This window comes from Citrus clementina, unplaced genomic scaffold, assembly GCF_000493195.1.
Source record: "Citrus clementina cultivar Clemenules unplaced genomic scaffold, Citrus_clementina_v1.0 scaffold_2, whole genome shotgun sequence".
In the NCBI taxonomy this organism is placed as follows: domain Eukaryota; kingdom Viridiplantae; phylum Streptophyta; class Magnoliopsida; order Sapindales; family Rutaceae; genus Citrus; species Citrus x clementina.
Genome location: NW_006262688.1, coordinates 19,348,718 through 19,370,365, shown reverse-complemented (window position 1 = coordinate 19,370,365; position 21,648 = coordinate 19,348,718). Strand labels below are relative to the sequence as shown.

At 38.6% G+C, this 21,648-nt stretch overlaps 1 protein-coding gene and 1 pseudogene across 1 annotated transcript; both read left to right on the top strand.

Annotated features, from left to right (window-relative positions):
• The first annotated feature begins 883 nt into the window (after window positions 1–883).
• LOC112100946 lies at window positions 884–12,640 on the top strand (annotated as a pseudogene).
• A 6,917-nt stretch (window positions 12,641–19,557) lies between these two features.
• LOC112100945 (putative protein TPRXL) lies at window positions 19,558–20,457 on the top strand. Its single transcript, XM_024190823.1, has one exon. It carries the CDS (start codon window positions 19,558–19,560, stop codon window positions 20,455–20,457), a length of 900 nt encoding a protein of 299 aa, XP_024046591.1.
• Window positions 20,458–21,648: the final 1,191 nt, after the last annotated feature.

Below are 21,648 nucleotides of genomic sequence, written 5' to 3'. Positions count from 1 at the left end.
AAGGCATCAGCTGGTGGTGTAAGGTATAGGAAGATCTAGTGCATGATTTTGTAATCGATACACTATTTGGTGATGAAGAGTGGCAAGCTTTGATGTGGGGGTCTGGCTGGATATGGACTTTGATGGTTGTAAGAAGGTTGGGATCTTTAAGAGAAAGGTTGAAATTTGGATGAAAGGTGAATAGGTTTCAAACACAGGAGGAGGCACAGGTGTGGATTGTGTATGGGTGAAAAGTGTTGGTCGAGTCTTTTCAGCATCAATTCTTGCCAATTCAGCTTTGAGCTTTCTGATCTCTGCTTCTTTCTTGTTAAACTCGGGACCCTAGATATGATTATTGATCATTCGTCTGAGATCGGCATCTAACTCAGAGATACGGTCTTGTAGATGTATGTACATCTGATCAAGACGATGGCTAATTGAATCAACTTTAGTTTCAGTCTGGGAGACTTGACTGGCAACTCAATCAATTCTTTTTCTGAGTTGTTTGAGAGTTTGAATCTAAGCATTAGCATTTTTAGTTTGCCAATTTGTGTGTTAAACACGAGAGTTAAGTGACATCAAATTGAGTGAAACATGCGAGGGAGTGTTGTGAGGCCTTTTTGCTAACATTCTTTTCAGATCACAAATATGTCAAAAGATCAAGAAGCTATAGGCCAATCAATTATGCTCAAGGCCATGCAACAACAATTTGAGCGCATGAATCTGATGTTTGGAGAGATCCATGACAAATTGGAGAGGCAAGACACTGTCATAGCCAATCTACAAAGGGGACAACAACCAATAGCTCCTGATGTATGAGGTAATCAAGGGCGTGCTGCCATGGGAGAAGAAGATGGTGATGACTTAGATAATTTTGATGACCAGGCCACTGTTGACATCTGACATGCGTGGAAGAGATGATAAAAGGGCAAGACGTATAGATCATGATTTGGGGAGTATCAAACTAAAAATTCCTTCTTTTCAAGGTAAAAATGATCCGGAAGTTTATTTGGAGTGGGAAAAAATGGTGGAGCTAGTATTTGATTGCCACAATTACTCTGAGGAGAAAAAGGTAAAACTAGCTGCTGTTGAATTTACTGATTATGCTATTATTTGGTGTGATAAACTTGTTTTGAGTAGGAGAAGAAATCGTGAAAGGCCTATAAACACTTGGGAGGAGATGAGGTGGCGTAAGTATCATCGTCCTCTTCCCAATCATCCCAATAGGGACAATTTGGGTCACACATGCCTGAGCCTGGGACATCCCATAGGAAATGTCCATTTTGCTTTGCTGGATAAACAGGGTAGCCTTCAGAATTGAACCCTGTAATGGGCAGGTCTTCTTGGGCTGTCTGAACAGCTGTGATCATTGAAGAATAGGTAAAGGAGAGCCGATGAGGCTTTTGTGAAGCACTTGGAGGTGGTTTAAAAGTCATTCGGACTGTTCCATCTTGACGTCTTTCAAACATGCTTTCAGATGTCTAAATGGGAGCTGTATTGTTATGGAAATGTTCATAGTTGGAGATCCATTCAAGAAGCATAAGCTTGATGAGCTCATGACGAGGAATTTATCTCAGGATTTGGATTATTGTTGGGATCTGGTCAGATTCGACTAATACCATGAAGGTATCAGAATGGTGTTCTGGAGTGGGGAGATCTACGGCATGATTTTGAAGCCTATAGACCAATTGGTGGTGTAAGGTGGCAATTTTGGCAGAAGAAATTTGTTCAGCACCTTGGATCTGAACTTGGACTTTCAAGGTTGTGGGCAAATTGGGGTCTTGGAGAAAAAGGTTAAAGTTTGGATAAAAGGTGAGTAAAACACTTCCTGCATGAAGAGTTGTGAGGACGGTGCCAATAACAGCATCTTGGTACTGTTTAAACCGGGTGTCAAGTATAGCAAGGCGAGCTGTAACGGGTAATCCTTTTCTTCCATGAAGAGTAAGGATTAATCTGATGCCTCCAAGATGAAGATGAATATAACCTTCTCGTTTCCAATTGGAAAGCAACTCGGAGGGAATCTCCAGAGTGACATATTGCTCAGTAGAGGTGGCTTGAAGAGCACACTGATCCAAGCGAGAAGACTGGATATATTCCTTAGGTTGAGGTCGTCGGGTAGAGATGAGGGTGCGTATACTGCGGGTAAAGGAGCTGGGTCGTTTGTACAACTGATAAGGGCTGATGAGAGGGTAGGATGACTCACTAATTTGGGCAGATTCAGGGATGTGGGAATATTCAACAAGGTTTTTGATCTTATTGGCGGTATGAGATGTGCAAGATTTGGGTAAAGAAAGAGTGGAAGAAAGAGTAACAGGAGTTTAAGAGGAAGTGGAAGCCATGAATGAGAAGTTCTCTCTCTGCGCCTAAAGACGAAAGATCAAAACAGAAAAAGACTTAAATCATACTATTTTGAGTAGAAAAATAAAAGTTTTGAAAACATAAAAGTTTCAAGGACTGGAATGGCTCTAATACCATAAATGTACGTGGCGTTGTTCTACCAAATCTACGACAGCACAAGTTTATCCTTAGGGCCAGTAGCCCGCAAGTTCTGGTTTCCAGCCGATATACATATAGGTGCAGCAAAACCTAAAACGCTTCTTTAGAGGTTATATAACCCAAAATAGACTTTCCTTAGTCTTAAAACAGGGTACCAAACCGTTCAAGAAATCATCATAAGTTTTCTGATGCACAGGATCCTTACTGGAAGGCAAGTGCAAAGCATACTTCCTTAAGTTTTCAAAATGAACAAATTCAATTCTTTATTCTTTTTCTTTCTTTAGATCTTCATTTGCAGAAAGAGAGAAGAGAGTTTAGAAATTCATGGTTTTATGAAAACACACGAGAGTTTATTTCTTGGAAAACTTCTCTATCTTACAAATGAGGGGAGAATCCTTTATATAGGAGAATTCTCGGGGAGATAAAACATGACCCCTATCTTTTACAAAAGCAAAAGTAAAAGGTACATCATGACACGACTTTAATTATTACAAAGTGACAAAGTGGGCTTTAATGATTAAAGTAAAGCATGACTTTGACAAAAGTAAAGCTTAAAGTAAAAGCAAACTTTAATAATTATACACGACAAAAATATAAAGTGAAACATAATTATTACAACAAGACAAACTACTTTATGGAGAGGGGAGATTCATGTAGTCGTCTTCAGATGAGTTGTCGGTTTCATCGGGATCAGTGTCACGAGAGGTTGGTGGAAAAAAGGTTTTGGAGAGCTTTGGATACTTACAGTGGGGACCACGACAAGGTGGATAAGGGTAATCTTTTCGGCATCCTGGTTTGGAGGGTGATGATTGGGACTTAGGACTTGGCATTTGAGTGGCCTTGTCAACTTTGGAAGGTTGAGATGATGATCCTGGGTCATACATGGTTGGTTGTGGAAACTGTTGGAGATGTTGGCTGAGGGGAAGGAATTCTTCCCACGGGTCTTGTGAGTCTTGGTAAAGGAAATCGGTGTAGTCTGGTTTTTCTTCTTTGATGATGATTCCTATGGACTTTGGTTTGGATATGGCGGATGGAGTAGGGATCATGATGAGGTCATGTTGTGGACCTAAAGAGGTGTGGAAGATATCTTTGTGTGGTGGAGTTTGGTGGTCTAATTGACACAGATAGTTGTGCAGGTTGGATTGGATTTCATTGTCAATGACAGCTGGGTGAGGGGCAGTAAACCATTCATAGACCTGGTCTTGAGTCCAAAAGAGATTTGTGTCTAGATGTTGGAAGTATGGCCTGTGAATGATAAATACTGATGTGAACAGTTGTGCTTCAGAGGCAAGCATACGTTCAAGATTGTAAGTCTCTGACAGTTGCTGTAGCTTCTTTCTCCACCATGGGATGGGGGAAAACCATTCAAGTAATGTCCAGGTAAGAGAGGTGGCTTTGTCAGGATTAAGAAGATGTTCCAAAGTAGGAGTAATTGGTAGGACTAACTTGGTTGCATAAAGGACGGTTAGGCACCAGATGTACCAAAACACATCTTCAGTGGTTTCTCTGGATGGATCAAGGGTTAAACCTGTAAGAAACAGATTTTCTAGGTGGAAGGTGGAAAATGGAAAGGAGTCTGTGACAAGGTACGCTTTCATGAAGAAGCAAAAAACAACTTTCCTTGCAAACTCTTGGATGGAAAAAACAGAAGAAAAGTTTTTGGCAAAGGGAAAAGTTTTCTTGGTGAGGGCTTCTGGAGGTAGTGATGTAGCTATGGAGATGATCAGAAAGTGGTATGTTGTGGAAAACAGGGTGAGAGGTTTTTCTGGTTTTGAGAGTTTGGAGAGCATATTAGGGATGAGGTTCTGGGACCCTTTTATATGCTTAACCGAAAAATCATATTTGGAAAACCAATCTTTTAATTTGAGTAACATCTTTTCGGGAACAGTTTTACCTTTGAAATTGAGGATATTGGGGAAGGCTGAATTGTCCATTCGGATGAGAAAATGGTGTCCAATCAAATGATACTTAAACTTTTTGATACCATTCTTTACTACTAAGATTTCTTTAAACACGCTATGGTAATGCTTCTGTGTGTCAGAAAATTGTCCGCTAGGGTAAGCGATAAAGTGTTCTTTTCTATTGATTTCTTCGAGAAGGATGGCACCCCATGATTCATCACTTGCGGCTGTCTGCAATATGCGCTTTCCATCAGTAATCAACTTTAAAGGAGGCGGATTTTGCGTAATTTGCTTGAGGGTAGTGACAGCAGTTGTGTGGTCAGCATTCCATTCTGGGGGCTTCTTTTTCAATAAAGCCGAAAGGTGATGAGTGTAATGATCCACATGTGGGATGAAGTCTCTGATGTAATTGATGATGCCGAGAAACTGTTGAACTTGCTTTTTGGAAAGTTGCTAATTGGGAAAGTGAAGCAATTATTGGGCAATGTGTTTTCCTGGCTGATAATGGCCATATTTTATGATCATACCAAGGAATTCAATATTATCTGTAGCAATGGTGCTTTTCTTGACTGATAACATGATTCCATGACTTTGGACAATATCATAGAATTGAGTTAACAGCTGGCGATGTTCCTCATGTGATCCTGAAAAAAGTAAGATATCATCAATATAAATCAATGCATGATGCAGGATAGGCTGGAAGATTTGGACCATGGATATTTGAAAAATGGATGGGGCAGTTTTGAGGCCGAAGGGAAGGACTGTCCATTGGAAATGGGCATTTGGGATACAAAAGGCAGTTTTGTAGCGCTCAAAAGGTTCAATGCCTAATTGCCAGAAACTTGATTTTAAATCGAATTTTGAAAAGATCTGGGCATTTTTTCGAAAAGTAAACATGCTTTGTCGACGGGGCAAAGGAAATTTGTCATCTTGCAAAAACATGTTTAATGGCTGGTAATCAATGACTAGGTGTTTCTTTCCTCGAACAATTTCATAATGCTTTTCAACATAAAAGGCTTGGCAAGCCCATTGAGAATTCGTGGGCTTAATTAGACCTTGTGCTAACAATTGGGAACATTCCTGTTGGGCTAGGAGTAAGTCAGAATGACTCATTCTTGGGTGAGTAGCTTTGGTTAGGTTAATGTCTTCATTAAGTTTGAAAGGTAACTTAATGAAGAAAGACTTATTTTTCCACAATGGGTTTGGATGGGTGAACTCAGAATGGGACTCTGGACAGAAACTCAAAAGTTTGATTGAAATATCCTGGTAGGACTGGGGGGATTCAGACAGATTGTAGAGTTTCAGAATGTCTGTGAAAGGTTTGAACATGGATTTGACTCGAATTCCAGTGGGAATGATTTGGAGGTGTTTGATTTGATGAAGGATGTCAAAGCCTAACAAGATATCCTTATTAGGAAGGGTTGAACCGATAATCTTAGTCCAAATGACACAATTGGGGAAAATTTGAATACCAATGGGTTTTTTGGTAATCAGAGAGGTGGTGAACAGTTTGCCATTGACAGCTTTGAAATGTTCTTCATATTCTATCCAGTATTCTGGTGGAAGAATATGTGGGTTTAACATGCTGCGTTGGGCGCCAATGTCTATGAGACCAATTGCTGGAACGGGCCTTTGGAATTTTGAGGGCAAGATCTGAAGTTTGATGGAAGGTATAGGAACAGTAGTGTCAAGGGACAGTAACTGTTGGTGGAAAATGACTTGAGACTGATCACTGTCGGAGTCATCAGATGAGTTATGCAGTGCGAACACTGTTTCATCATTAGCTTCATCATGTTCAGAGAAATAGAATTCCAGTTCATCCTTTTCTGGAGAGTAATCTGTAGTGGCTTGAAGATGCTTAACTAACCGAATAGATTTTTCTCGCTTGTGGGGACAATCTTTGGCAAAATGACCTTTTCTCTTGAATTTATTGATTATGCTATTATTTGGTGGGATCAACTTGTTATGAGTAGGAGACGAAATCGTGAAAGGCCTATAAACACTTGGGAGGAGATGAAGGCCATCATGAGGAGGAGATTTGTTCCTAGTCATTATTATAGGGAGCTCCACCAAAGGCTTTAAAGTCTTACACAAGGTTCTAGAAGTGTGGAAGATTACCACAAGGAGATGGAAATAATCATGATTCGAGCCAACATTGAAGAAGAACGAGAGGCTACTATGGCAAGATTTTTACATGGTTTAAATCAAGATATTGCTAATGTGGTTGACTTGCAGCACTATGTTGAGTTGGAAGAAATGGTTCACATGGCCATGAAAGTGGAACGACAACTGAAAAAGAAAGGTTCCACTAGAACCAATTTGGGTTCATCTTCCTCATGGAAGTCAAAATGGAGCAAAGATGAAAAGGTTATTTCAAAGCCGAAGATTGAGTCATTCAAGGATCATAAAGGTAAATCTGATTCCCAACACTCTAGAAATAGAGATATTAAGTGTTTTAAATGTTTGGGGATAGGTCATATTGCATCTCAATGCCCAAATAAGAGAGTAATGATCTTGAAGGATGATGGAATGTTGAAACCGAGAGTGAATCAAGAGAGTGTTGGCCGGGGATGGAAATGGATGACTGATGAATTGTGACGGGTCGTGATTGAGGTTTAGGCTTTGGTTTAGGTTTAGGTGGTGGTGGTAGGGGATTGTCTATAAAAAGAGTATGAGTCATGCCAAATAACTTGGAAGGATCATACTATTTGATGGGGGAAAGCATAGAGGCAAATGGATGATATGTTGGACCTATGGAAGGGATAGGAGGTGATGTGGTAAAAAGGGTAGGTCTTTGTTTTTCAAATTCAATTTGATCAAGCTCAGCTTTTAAGCATCTGATTTCTCTTTCCTTTTGGTCAAATTCTGGGCCATAGTAGCGCTGGGCAAGCATGGTTCGTAACTCAGAATCGAGTTGAGTAATTCTGGACTGGAGATTTTGGTGGATCTGCTGCATCTGTGCAGTGATGGAGTCGACTTTTGTCTCAAGTTGTTCAGTGCGCAAACTGATTTTCTCAACTGTTGAATTGATATTCAACAAAGTATCATTCTGTGCTCTGGCATTTTGGGTTTGCTAGTTGAGACTGATTCAAAAGGTTTGGGAGGTTCTAAGTGGCCGGTAGAGGTAATGGCTGAGGGAATAAAAGGTTTGGACACAACATTGCGTTGGAAGTCGGTGTGAGTTTCTAAAGGAGGAAAAGAGGAAGAATAGTCTGAAGAAGTAGATGAAAACATCATACAAGAGGAAGAATAGTCCTAGTCATTATTATAGGGAGCTGCACCAAAGGCTTCAAAGCCTTACACAAGGTTCCAGAAGTGTGGAAGATTACCACAAGGAGATGGAAATAATCATGATTCGAGCCAACATTGAAAAAGAACGAGAGGCCACTATGGCAAGATTTTTACATGGTTTAAATCAAGATATTGCTAATGTGGTTGACTTGCAGCACTATGTTGAGTTGGAAGAAATGGTTCACATGGCCATGAAAGTGGAACGACAACTGAAAAAGAAAGGTTCCACTAGAACCAATTTGGGTTCATCTTCCTCATGGAAGTCAAAATGGAGCAAAGATGAAAAGGTTATTTCAAAGCCTAAGATTGAGCCATTCAAGGATCATAAAGGTAAATCTGATTCCCAACACTCTAGAAATAGAGATATTAAGTGTTTTAAATGTTTGGGGATAGGTCATATTGCATCTCAATGCCCAAATAAGAGAGTAATGATCTTGAAGGATGATGGAATGTTGAAACCGAGAGTGAATCAGATGATGAACCTATGCCACCTTTGGAGGATGCTAATGCCACCTTTGTAGAGTATCCTGTTGATGGTAAATTGATGGTTGTTAGGCGTGCCCTCAACGTGCAAGTAAAAGAAGATGCAGAGGTACAACGTGATAACATCTTTCATACTAAATGCCACATCAAAGATAAGATATGTAGTATGACAATTGATAGTGGAAGTTGTACTAATGTGGCTAGCACTAGTTTAGTTGAAAAATTGAATTTGAAACTTTGAAACATCCTAGGCCATATAAGCTACAATGGCTGAATGATTGTGGGGAAGTCAAAGTAAATAAACAAGTGCTGGTTTCATTATCTATTGGGAGATACAAGGATGAAGTTCTATGTGATGTAGTACCCATGCATGCTGGACACATTCTTTTGGGGAGACCTTGTCAATATGATAGGCGTGTGACACATGATGGTTACTTAAATAGATATTCTTTTGTAATGAATAAAAGGCAAATCACTCTTGCACCATTAACACCTAGGCAAGTGTATGAGGATCAAATGTCAATACAAAAAGAGAGTGATACAAAAAATGAAAATGAGAGTACAAAAGAAAGAGAGATTGAGAGAAAAACAAGTGAAAAGATAGAAAAAAATATTGTTGAGAGAAAAAAGAGGCAGCAAGTGAACTTGTTTGCAAAAGAGAGCGAGGTTAAGAGGGCTTTCTTTTCAAAACAGCCTATCGTTATACTTTTGTGCAAAGAGGCTTGTTCACATACAAATGAGCTTAACTTTTCTTTGCCAAGTGCTATTGTGACTCTTTTGCAGGACTTTGATGATGTGTTTCCAAATGAAGTTCCTAATGGTTTGCCACCTATTAGGGGAATTGAGTATCAAATAGACTTAAGTCCCTAGAGCTACCATTCCTAATAGACCCACATATAGAAGTAACCCTGAGGAGACAAAGGAGCTTCAAAAGCAAGTTGAAGAACTCTTGGCAAAGGGATATGTGAGGGAGAGTATGAGTCCATGTGCGGTACCAGTTTTACTAGTGCCCAAAAAGGATGGCACATGGAGGATGTGCGTTGACTGTCGTGCAATTAATAAAATCACTGTAAAGTATCGACATCCTATTCCTAGACTTGATGACATGCTTGATGAACTGCATGGTTCTTGTGTGTTTAGTAAAATTGATCTTAAAAGTGGATATCATCAAGTTAGGATTAGAGAGGGAGATGAGTGGAAAACTGCCTTTAAAACAAAATATGGTTTATATGAGTGGTTAGTGATGCCATTTGGGTTATCTAAGGAACTTAGCACTTTTATGAGGTTAATGAACCATGTTTTGCGTGCTTTTATTGGTAAATTCGAAGTAAAGGCTTAGATGAACACATTGAACATTTGCAAACTATATTGACTGTTTTAAGGAAGGAAAAGTTATATGCTAATTTGAAGAAGTGTTCCTTTTGTACAAATCAGATTGTTTTTCTTGGTTATGTTGTAAGTGCTAAAGGAATTAAGGTTAATGAAGAGAAGGTAAAGGCTATTAAAGAGTGGCCTACACCTAAAAGTGTAAGTGAGGTAAGAAGTTTTCACGGTTTGGCTAGTTTTTATAGAAGATTTGTGAAAGATTTTAGCACCCTTGCTGCACCATTGACTGAAATTCTGAAGAAACATGTGGGATTTAAGTGGGGTAGTGAACAAGAAAGGACATTTAATCTAATTAAGGAGAAATTGGTTTCTGCACCATTACTCGCTTTACCCGATTTTGCTAAAACTTTTGAAATTGAGTGTGATGCTTCAAGTATAGGTATTGGAGCTGTTTTGATGCAAGAAGGGCGTCCAATTGCTTATTTTAGTGAGAAATTGAGTGGAGCAGCCCTAAACTATCCTACATATGACAAGGAGATATATGCATTGGTGAGAGCATTAGAAACTTGGCAACACTATCTTCTACCTAAAGAGTTTGTTATACACACTGATCATGAGTCCTTGAAGCATTTGAAAGGGCAAGGTAAGTTGCATAAGAGACATGCCAAATGGGTTGAATTTATTGAGCCATTTCCCTATGTGATCAAATACAAACAAGGTAAGGAGAATGTGGTGGCTGATGCATTATCTAGAAGATATGCACTTATCTCTACATTAAATGCAAAGTTGTTAGGATTTGAGTACATTAAAGAATTATATGTTAATGATCCTGATTTTGCTAATGTGTTTAATGCTTGTGAGAAAGTTTCATTCGGTAAGTTCTATAGGCATGATGGGTTCTTATTTAGAGAAAATAAATTGTGTGCGCCTAATAGTTCTTTGCATGAATTGCTTGTGCGTGAAGCTCATGGGGGAGGTTTAATAGGACATTTTGGCATTGCAAAAACTTTAGATGTTTTAAAAGAACACTTCTTTTGACCACATATGAAACGTGATGTTGAAAGAATATGTGAGAAGTGTATCACTTGTAAACATGCTAAGTCTAAAGTTTTACCCCATAGATTGTATAACCCTCTGCCCATACCTAGTGAACCTTGGGTTGATATTTCTATGGACTTTGTTTTAGGTTTACCTAGGTCAAAAAGGGGAAAGGATTCTGTTTTTGTTGTTGTTAATAGATTTTCAAAGATGGCACATTTCATTCCATGTCACAAAACTAATGATGCAACAAACATAGCTAATTTATTTTTCAAGGAAATAGTCAGATTGCATGGAGTACCAAGGAGCATAGTTTCAGATCGAGATGCTAAGTTCTTGAGCCACTTTTGGAAAACTTTGTGGGGTAAGTTGGTACTAAACTTTTGTTTTCTACTACTTGTCGTCCACAAACTAATGGACAAACTGAGGTTGTAAATAGAACTCTGTCTATTTTGTTGCAAGCCATTATTCAAAAGAACTTAAAAACTTGGGAAGAATGTTTGCCACATGTTGAATTTGCTTACAATAGAACTGTCCATTCAGCTACTAAATTTTCACCATTTGAGATTGTATATGGTTTTAATCCATTAACTCCCTTGGATTTATTACCTTTACCTATTGATGAGCATGCTAGTATGGATGGTAAAAAGAAAGCTAAATTTGTCAAGCAATTGCATGAGAGAACGCGACAACACATAGAAAAGAGAACTGAACAATATGCTACTCAAGCCAACAAAGGATGTAAGCAAGTGGTTTTTCAGCCTGGAGATTGGGTTTGGTTGCATATGAGAAAGGAGAGGTTCCCAGCACAAAGGCGTTCCCAGTTGATTCCAAGGGGAGATGGTCCATTTCAAGTGGTTGCATGGATCAATGACAATGCCTACAAATTGGATCTTCCTAGTGAGTATAATGTAAGTGCTACTTTTAATGTTTCTGATCTTTCTCCTTTCGATGTAGGTGAAGATTCGAGGACGAATCCTTTTGAAGAGAGGGGGGGGGGGAGAATGATGAGAACCATCAAGGGAATACCATTAAAGCTTCAAGTGATCCTTTGCACATTCATGGAGGCCCAATTACAAGAGCTAGAGCCAAAAAGATACAAGTTGCATAAAATGGATTAATTGAGAAAATATGGATTGAAAATGTAATTCAAGATGCAAGACATCATGAATTGGGCTTGGAGAGAAGACAAGGCATTGTGGGCATTATTCAAGCTATTGGGCAGCCAAATACACAATTTGGATCCAATGCAGAAAGGGCAAATTCGGAATAAATCTGGTATTGATTGAGCCATAATTAATGTGCAAGCTATATACCATTGGAAAGATAATTAAGTTAGCTTTCCAATGCATTTTACAGAACTGGATTTGGAGTTCTCTAGAAGGCGTTATGATCAATTTATTATAGCTTGTTCAGGCTTGGGAATTCAAACGACTCCTTTGATTATTCAACTTCATTTATTTGTTTTGTGTCAAGTTTATCAATGTGTTAGGTAAGTCTATCATTAATAATAGTGGGTTGGTGAAGGCTTTTAAAGCACCCTTTGACAAACCTATACTTGGAGGGTTGTTCCAATGTTTCCATTTGTATTTTTAGGATCTTGGGTTTCTTTTAGTCTATTTAAACTCAGGAACCTTGCTATGTATGATAATTAAGAGATTAATATTATTTGAATTAGAAAGATTATTCTTGCTTTGGTTCTTTTGAGAACTAGTGAACTTATCAAGAATTTGCATTCTTGTGGCGTTCCAAATTTAGACTTATCACTCACCCTCTCATCTATTTCTTGAGTGTGGCATCAATATCATTCTCTATACCTTTGATTCATGCTTTTCTTAAGCATTGGGTCAAGATTTTGTTTCTCATAAATCTGTTTAGAACTTTCTTGGAAAGTTGAAACTACAATTTAAGTGTGAGTTTCAAAGTTTCATTATGGGAAATTCGTATCAATAGCTATGGGGACGAAAGAGTCATGTAATCTTCGTCAGAGGAGCTATCTGTGTCGTCTTTTGCTAACTTTTTCTTTGGATGCTTGCAGGTGGGACCACATGGTGGCCATGGGCAATGTTGTGCTTTTGGACAATCTGAGGGGAATATCACCATTTGATTGGGTGGCTGAACGTTAGGTGGACAAATGCTGGCACTAGCTCTGGATAATGAAAGTTCTTCCAGTAGCGATGGATCTTGGAGCTGTTGGAGATGTTGGCTTAAGGGTAGGAAGTCAGTCCAAGGGTCTTGAGCGTCTTGGAATAAGAAATCTGTAAAATTCAATTTTTCTTCTTTGATGATGATACCTGTGGGTTTTGGTTTTGAAATGGACGAAGGAGTTAGAATCATAATGATGTCATGTTTTAGACCTAAAGACATATGGAATATGTCTTTATATGGTTCAGGTTGATGATTGAGGTGGCAAAGGAAATTTTGAATGTTTTTCTAGAAGCTATTGTCTTGTTTAAGGATCGCTGGGTGTGGTGTTGTGAACCATTCGAACACTTGGTCTTGAGTCCAAAAAGAGTTGGTGTTTGAATGCTGGAAATATGGGCTGTGGATAGTGAACACTGAGGTGAACATATTTGATTTTGATTCAGGCATTGGATTAAGATTGTAGACCGTTGATAGTTGTTGTAACTTTCTTCTCCACCAGGGAAGTGGAGAGAACCACTCAAGAAGGGTCCAGGTCAATGAGGTTGATTTGTCATGATTCATGAGATGATTCAGGGTAGGTCTAACAGGGAGAATTAACTTTGTGGTGTAAAGAACAGTTAGGCACCAGATGTACCAAACTCATCTTCAGTCACATCTCTGGAAGGGTCAATGTTTAGACCTGTGAGAAACAAGTTTTCAGGGTGGAAAGTTGAGAAAGGAAATGAATCTGCTAACATGTAGGCTTTCATGAAAAACCTAAAAACATATCTTTTTGCAAATTCTTGGATGTAAAAAACTATGGAAAAGGTTTTTCCGAGAGGGAAAGTCTTGTGGGTTAAGGCTTGGTTTGGTAGAGAGGTAGCCATGAAAGTGATGGGAAAGTGATATCCTGTGGATATGTAATGCAAAGGTGATATTGGTTTTGCAAGTCTTGAGAGTAGGTCTGGAATGAGGTTATGGGTTCCTTTTATATGCTTCACAGAGAAGTCATATTTTGAGAACCAGTTTTTGAGCCTGAGCAACATCTTTTCTGGAACTGTTTTCCCCTTGAAATTCATGATGTTGGGAAATGTTGAGCTGTCCATTCAGATAAGAAAATGATAGCCGATAAGATGGTATTCAAATTTCTTGATACTATTCTTTATAGTTAAGATTTCTTTGTACACACTGTGGTAGTGCTGTTGTGTGTCAGAGAAATGTCCGCTAGCATACGCAATAAAGCTTTCTTTGCCTTTTATTTCTTCGAGAAGAATAGCACCCCATGATTCGTTACTTGCATCTGTCTGGAGTATCTGTTTGCCATCTGTGATGAGCTTTAATGGTGGCGGATTTTTAGCAATCATTTTTAAAGTGGTGACAGCAAGTGTGTGGTTATCATTCCATTCTGGTGGCTTTTTAAAAAAAAAAAAAACTGAAAGCTTATTGGTATGGTGATCGACATGAGGAATAAAGTCTCTGATGTAATTGATGATGCCAAGGAATTGCTGTATTTGTTTCCTGGTGAGTTGTTGATCTGGAAAGGGGAGTAATTCTTGGGCAATGTGTTTTCCTGGTTGGTAGTGTCTGTCTTTGATAATCATGTCAAGGAATTCAATATTATTTGTTGCAATGATGCTTTTCTTAGCTGATAACATAATTCTGTAAATGTGGATGATATTAAAAAATTGATTTAATATTTGTTCTTCATGTGTGCCTAAAAACAACAAAATATCATCAATATAAATCAATGCATGATGCAGGATGGGTTGAAAGATTTTGAGCATGGCTTTTTGAAAAATGGAGGGAATTGGAATGGTAGTGCCTAGGGACAATGATTGTTGATGAAAAATGGATTGAAACTCATCGTTTTCTGAATCATCAGATGAGTTTTCCAGTTCAAACACTGTCTCATCAATAGGGTCTTTTTGTTCTCAGAAGTAAGATTCTACTTCTTCCTTTTCAGTAGAATACTCAGTAACAGCTTGTAAATACTTTACCAATCTGATTGCCTTTTCTTTTTTGTTTGGATGATCTTTTGCATAGTGGCCTTTTTTCCTGCAAATAAAGCATCTGCTAGATTTTTTTCTGCCCTATTCTTTGGAAGAGAAACATCTTTTTCTAAAGAATCTGTATGATTTCTTCCATTTCCGAGACTTTGTTTTAGAAAAGGAAGTTGGATGCACTCACCTTCTCATATATTTCTTGAGTGTGGCGTCAATATCATTCTCTATACCTTTGGTTCATGTTTTCTTAAGCATTGGGTCAATGTTTTGTTTGTCTTGAATATGTTTAGAACTTTCTTGGGAAGTTGAAACTACAAATTAAGTGTGGGTTTGAAAGTTTCATTGTGGGATTCGCATTATTTGGTATCAGAGCTAGTTTCTAATCAGGTTTGAATGTCTTATTTATTTTGATTATAAAAAAAAAAGAAAAAAAACGTACAAAAAAAAACAGATTGCTATTCATTTTCCTTGACATTGTTTACACACAATATCAATTGTGTTCCTTTGCTTTCTTGCTTTCTTTTCATCAATTTCCTTTGTGGTTCTTTGTGTCCTCTTAATTCCTTTTCTTTGTTTGGTGTCTTGGTTTGTCATATTTGGGGTGCCACTTGGGTTTTTCTTGATTTTGTTTATTTAGTTCAATAAAGAACTGAAAGAGAGAATTAAGTGTGGTAAATAAAAAAAAAGTTTGTGAGATCATTAGAGGGTAAAAGCCAATTTGTGTGTTAAACACGAGAGTTAAGTGACATCAAATTGAGCGAAACACGTGAGGGAGTGTTGTGAGGTCTTTTTGCTAACATTCTTTTCAGATCACAAATATGTCAAAATATCAAGAAGTTATAGACCAATCAATCATGCAACAACAATTTGAGCACATGAATATGATGTTTGGAGAGATCTGTGACAAATTGGAGAGGCAAGACACTGCCATAGCCAATCTACAAAAGGGGAAACAACCAATGGCTCCTAATGCCACAAATCTCAGCATAGCTGACATTTCTCTTGGAAAGATTTTTCAAACAGCAATGTTATGCCTTGACAAAATTTGTGGACAGAAAGAGTTCTTCAAAGATCTCATGGCAGATAAAAAACCCTTTTCTGAAGCTTGCAAAAAACCCTATCTCCAAATTGAATGCAAAGATGAGAAGAAATGTTTTTGTCCGACCAAGAAGAAAAAACACTTTCAGAAACACTTCCACAAAAAATCATCCTCCAAAAAGCCTTTCCGGTATTTCAAGAAAAAAGATGTTTCTCAGTATAGAAAAAAGAAGCATAACCGTTGTTTCATCTGTAAAAAACGCGGTCACTTTGCTTGAATCTGTCCTTATAAATCTACCAAAACTGTTCATCTCATACAACATCTCCAACATTCTTCATTGTTATCTGAAAACGAAGATGTTGAATCCAACTTCTCAGAACAGTCAGAACAAAATGATCAGACTGCTTTCATCCTTGCAGAATCTTCCGATTCTGATGATATTTCAGTCATTTCTACAGTTCAAAATGTCAACCAGGTTTCAACCATTCTCAGACCTTCTCTCAAAATGTCAATCCTTCCTTCAAAGTTTCATAAACTTGTTCTTGTCATCGGGTTATAGACACTGGTGCAGATACCAATATGATTGATCCTTTTGTCCTTCCCTCAGACTGTTGGGAAAACCATTCCAAATTATTCATAGCCATTAATTGCGGGACATTTGAAACAACTCTGATTACCAAAAAACCCATTGGTAATCAGTTCATTCCGAATTGCATTATTTAGAAAAAGATTGTAGCATCCACTCTTCCAGATAAAGACTTGCTCATAGGTTTTGATATCCTTCATTTGGTCAAAAATCTATTCATTACTAGTTCTGGAATTTGCTACAAACAGATGTTCTTGCCTTATACAGATATGCTTCATCTGTATACACTTACTGATGTCCCAACTCCATACAGTCATATTTCACAAAAACTTCTTGAGTTCTGTCCAGAAAATGTTCTTCATGAATTTATGGCCTGTTCAACGGGTACTTTACAAGATTGGTTAGAAAGCTTGGGAGAATACAGACAGCTCCAATTCATGCAATCCACCATTGGCACAACTCTCAACATCATCCATGAACAGTTCATAGGTGAACAGACAGCTTCCAAAGAAGCAGATCGAAAAGAATATCACCAGATGAAATGCTATTCTCTCAAAAGGCGTCTTTTAGAATCTCATTACAAACTAATGAGTATTCTATTTACAAGCTGAACGGCTTCAATGAACCGTCCCTCAAGCATGTCATCATCGCTTCACTTCCTTCAGAACTTCAACCACCTGCCACAAACATCCACCACACCTCTGTCGGACTGTCACACAGCTTGGAAATAGTTCCAAAGACATAGGCCTGTACTCCAGGTTCAAGTTCAAGTCCACATGGGATTCTTGTCTTCAGTCTCTTCTCCACACTGAAAATACCCCCTACACTGTCACCAATCCATACTCTCCTGGTCCTTCCACATAAAAAATGACCAACGTAGATGAAGACAAATATCTGCAAGCTAAAGCTTATCTTGACCAAAGACGGATGTACCGAGCCCAGCGTCATTATAAAAAAGAGACCGGTGATGTGTCTCCATCCAGATGTCCCTCTACTCTGTAATCACTGATAAGCACGTGATGCTTTAGCTTTTACTTTATTAAAGTTTGCTTTTGCTTTTCTAGTTTGGCGTGGTGTGCTTTAGTGCTTTCTTTCTTTCATAATTATGTTTCTCCTTTTGTAAAAGAAAAGGGTCCCACCTTTTCTCTTTCCTCATCGAAATCTCTACATAAGGATCTCTCTTCTCTTTTGTAAGACAAGAGTTAATCAGGAATAAAATTCAGTTTTCTTACATCATGTTTCTCTAAAACCTTTTCTATCTTCTAGGAGTCAAGAAAATTATTGGGAATACTAAGTATACGTTCATCTCTAATTTCAATACTGAGTATGCTCTGCACTTGCCTTAAACCTAAGGATCCTATGCATCAGAAAGGTCCTGTTTTTATCCTCCAAAATTGATTGTTGTAAAACAAAATTGTTTTCTCACAACGTTCACCCTCTTTGAGGCTGTGAGTGCCGTGTTTTCAGGTGGTATAGTGAAAAACTATTTTCACTATAATTTTCGAATTTGGTGCTTGATGGATAAGTGTATATCGGCTGAAAATCAGAACTTGCGGGCTACTGGCCCTAAGGGTAGACTTTGATCTATCATAGATTTAGTGTAACAACACCACGTACAACTACCCAAGTGGTATCAGAGCCAAATGTCCCACGCAGAGGTGGTATCATTAGAATTTCTGAATAATCTTTCTTTGATTTCCTAGAAGAAGATTTCAAAATATGGAAATGACTTCAACTTCTTCCTGAACTCCTTCTTCTTCCTCATCTCATATTTCTCTTTCCTCTACTCTATCACTCCCCAAATCTTGTCAAAAGCAAGGTACCTCTAAAATAGAAAATCTTATTGAATATTCCTATATCCTTGAATCTGCTCAAATCAATGAATCTCAGTTTCCCGTCATGAGTCCCTACAACCTCTACAAACAGAAAACTTCTTTCACCAGAAGTATCCATACCCTCATCTCTACCAAAAGACCACTTCCAAAAGAATACATCCAGTCTTCTAAATTAGATCAGTGTGCGTTACAAGCCTCTCAAAGTGAACAATATGTCACTTTAGAAATCCCTCCATATCTTGTAGCAAATTGGAAACGCGAAGGGTATGCGCATCTCCATCTTGGTGGTGTTAGATTGATTCTTACCCTCCATGGCATAAAAGGCTTGCCAGTCACAGCCATAATTTCTCTCCTAGATACTAGGTTCAAACAGTATCAACACATTGTTATAGGAGCCGTCCTGACAACACTCCATGCTGGTAGTGTTTTGTTAACCTTTTACCCAAACTTCAACCTCTCTCTTGAGGATCCAAACTTGCCTATAACCATTAAGGTCCAGATCCAGCTCCAAGGAGTAGAACAAACACCCACATCCAAGATTGCAACCCTCCATCACCAAATAGTGTATCGATTACAAAATCATGCACTAGACCTACCTACACCCCATACTATATCAGATGCCATGATGATCCTTGCTGACACCGATACAATTCCAACCATCATCCAGATTCTTAAACAGATTTAGAAACAAGAATTGCTCACACTCATGCCTCTTGAATGGCTGACCAATTATGAGCATTTCCATCAAAACTCTGAACCAGTTCAAACAACAGAAGCCACATTTGAAAGACGACACAATGGCCAAGTCAAACTATCTTTTCAAACTCCCAATCAAGTTTCAGAAACTCCAAGGCTTTCCTACACTACAATGATTACTGCAGTTCAAACTGGTGAGGAAAAGAACCTTCCAATCCATGGTTTTTCTTCTGAAGGGTATGATGTGCACCCTGACAAACTCAATGGTCACTTTCTATGGGATGTTCCTGAAGCCCATATGTGCAATCCGGATTGTCCTTGTTTGGATGATATGGATATTGATGATGAACTTGAGGAAATACGATGAAGAAAAAAGAAAAAGAAAAAAGATTCTTTTCCCAAGACATCTTGTAAACCTTTCCCTCAACAACCTCCACCAGACCCAAAACCTCCTGTGCAACCAATCAGATCATGCCTAATGTTTTCAAGGCAATCTTATGAAGAATCTTTTTCTCTGCTTGAAAGATAGGCAGATACACAAACCAGAGTCATCTCAAAACCTTATGTCCAATCTCCTGTTACTGCCTCTGGCCAACCTAAAGAGCCCAAACAGTATGAAGCTATTCTCAACTGGCAAACCAAAAAGGCCAGTGCTCAGAATCAAACCCTCCACCAACTTGGAATGAAAATTGACCAAGTAGCCAGTCAAGTCTCCCAGATTGAAAACAAGGTGGATTCGATCAACAATCGTCTTGATTAGATGTACATACATCTTCAGGATAGAATCTCTGAGCTCGACACAGATCTCAGCCGAATGATCAACAATCACCTATGGGGTCCAGAATTCAACAAAAAAGAAGCAGAGATAAGAAGACTCAAAGCTGAGCTAGCCAAAATTGATACTGAAAAAACCCAGCCATCACTTTTCACCCACACAGCGTCCACACCAATGCCCACTCCAATATTTGACACTTATGCACCTTTCTACACACCATCCAGACCTCAACCGCCTGTTTACAACCAGTTCTTTGGATTCTCACATCTCCAACCAACCCCTCAACCTAAACCATCTTCACCCAAAAAATCAAAATCCAAGGTCAAAATCACAGAGCCACAATCAAAGGCTTCTCCTTCTTCTCCAATACCTCCTGAAGGTTCGCCAAAAGCCACTCCAGAACCTCCTAAAAAGGACAAAGGTCCAATGGATCAATATCATTACCATACAGTTCAAGCCCAAGACTCCTTTTCCTCTGCATATGAATCCTTACCATTATATGACTCTAATCATTCAGACTCCTCTTCATCTTCCTCTTCCTCATCCCTAAACACAGCCCATACTTCCACTGATTCTGAATCTGAATATACTGATCTTACAAGCATACTGATGGCAACCAAAACTGAAGACCCAAGTGCCTCAACTACAACACCTATTGTAGAAGACAGTTCTTCTGATGATCAAACACAAGCTCCAACAAAACCGGTTCCACAAATGCCTGCACCGGTTACTGACCATTCTACCAAACCTTCCTCAGCATCTTGGTTTACATTTCATGACATTCCACGTCACAAATGGCCTTCTCGTCTTCGAGAATTTGCTGTATGGATTGATCTCCAAGGAACCAAACCCAATGCCCATCCAGAAAATTATTGGGAATACTAAGGATACGTTCATCTCTAATTTTAATACTGAGTATGCTCTGCACTTGCCTTAAGCCTAAGGATCCTGTGCATCAGAAAGGTCCTGTTTTTATCCTCCAAAATCGATTGTTGTAAAACAAAATTGTTTTCTCACAACGTTCACCCTCTTTGAGGTCGTGAGTGCCGTGTTTTCGGGTGGTATCGTGAAAAAATTGTTTTCACTATGATTTTCAGATTTGGTACTTGATGGATAAGTGTATATCGACTAGAAACCAGAACTTGCGGGCTACTGGTCCTAAGGGCAGACTTTGATCTGTCATAGATCTGGTGTAACAACGCCACGTACAACTACACAAGTGGCAATGTGCAGGTCAGGTTGGTAGTGGCCATTTGTGATCACCATGCCAAGAAAGTCAATAGATTCTTTCGCTATGCTGTTTTTCTTTTCAGAAAGCATGATTCCATGAACCTGCACAATATGAAAGAAATCCAAAAGGAGTTGTTGATGACTATTATGATCAGAGGAGAATAACAAAATATATCGGCTGGAAACCAGAACTTGCGAGCTACTGGCCATCCAGAAAATGTTCTTCGTGAATTTATGGCCCGTTTAACGGGTTCTTTACGAGATTGGTTAGAAAGCTTGGGAGAATACAGACAGCTCCAATTCCAAAATCATAGTGAAAATAGTTTTTCACGATACCACCCGAAAACACGACACTCACGGCCTCAAAGAGGGTGAACGTTGTGAGAAAACAATTTTGTTTTACAAAAATCGATTTTGGAGGATAAAAACAGGACCTTTCTGATGCACAGGATCCTTAGGCTTAAGGCAAGTGCAGAGCATACTCAGTATTGAAATTAGAGATGAACGTATCCTTAGTATTCCCAATAATTTTCTTGACTCTTAGAAGATAAAAAAGGTTTTAGGGAAACATGATGTAAGAAAACTAAATTTTTTTTTCTTGATTTTGTTTATTTAGTTCAATAAAGAACTGAAAGAGAGAATTAAGTGTGGTAAAAGGCAATTTGTGTGTTAAATTCTTTTACAAAAGGAGAAACATAATTATGAAAGCAAGAAAGCACTAAAGCACACCACGCCAAACTAGAAAAGAAAAAGCAAACTCTGATACCACTCCGTTTAACTTGAGACTTTTCAAACCAGTTTTCTTTGCTAGGTTATACAACCCTAAAACAGCTTTCCTTAGCTTAA

Coding starts and splice junctions, on each gene's coding strand:
- LOC112100945 (XM_024190823.1), top strand. CDS start 19,558: ATGTACATACATCTTCAGGATAGAATCTCTGAGCTCGACACAGATCTC.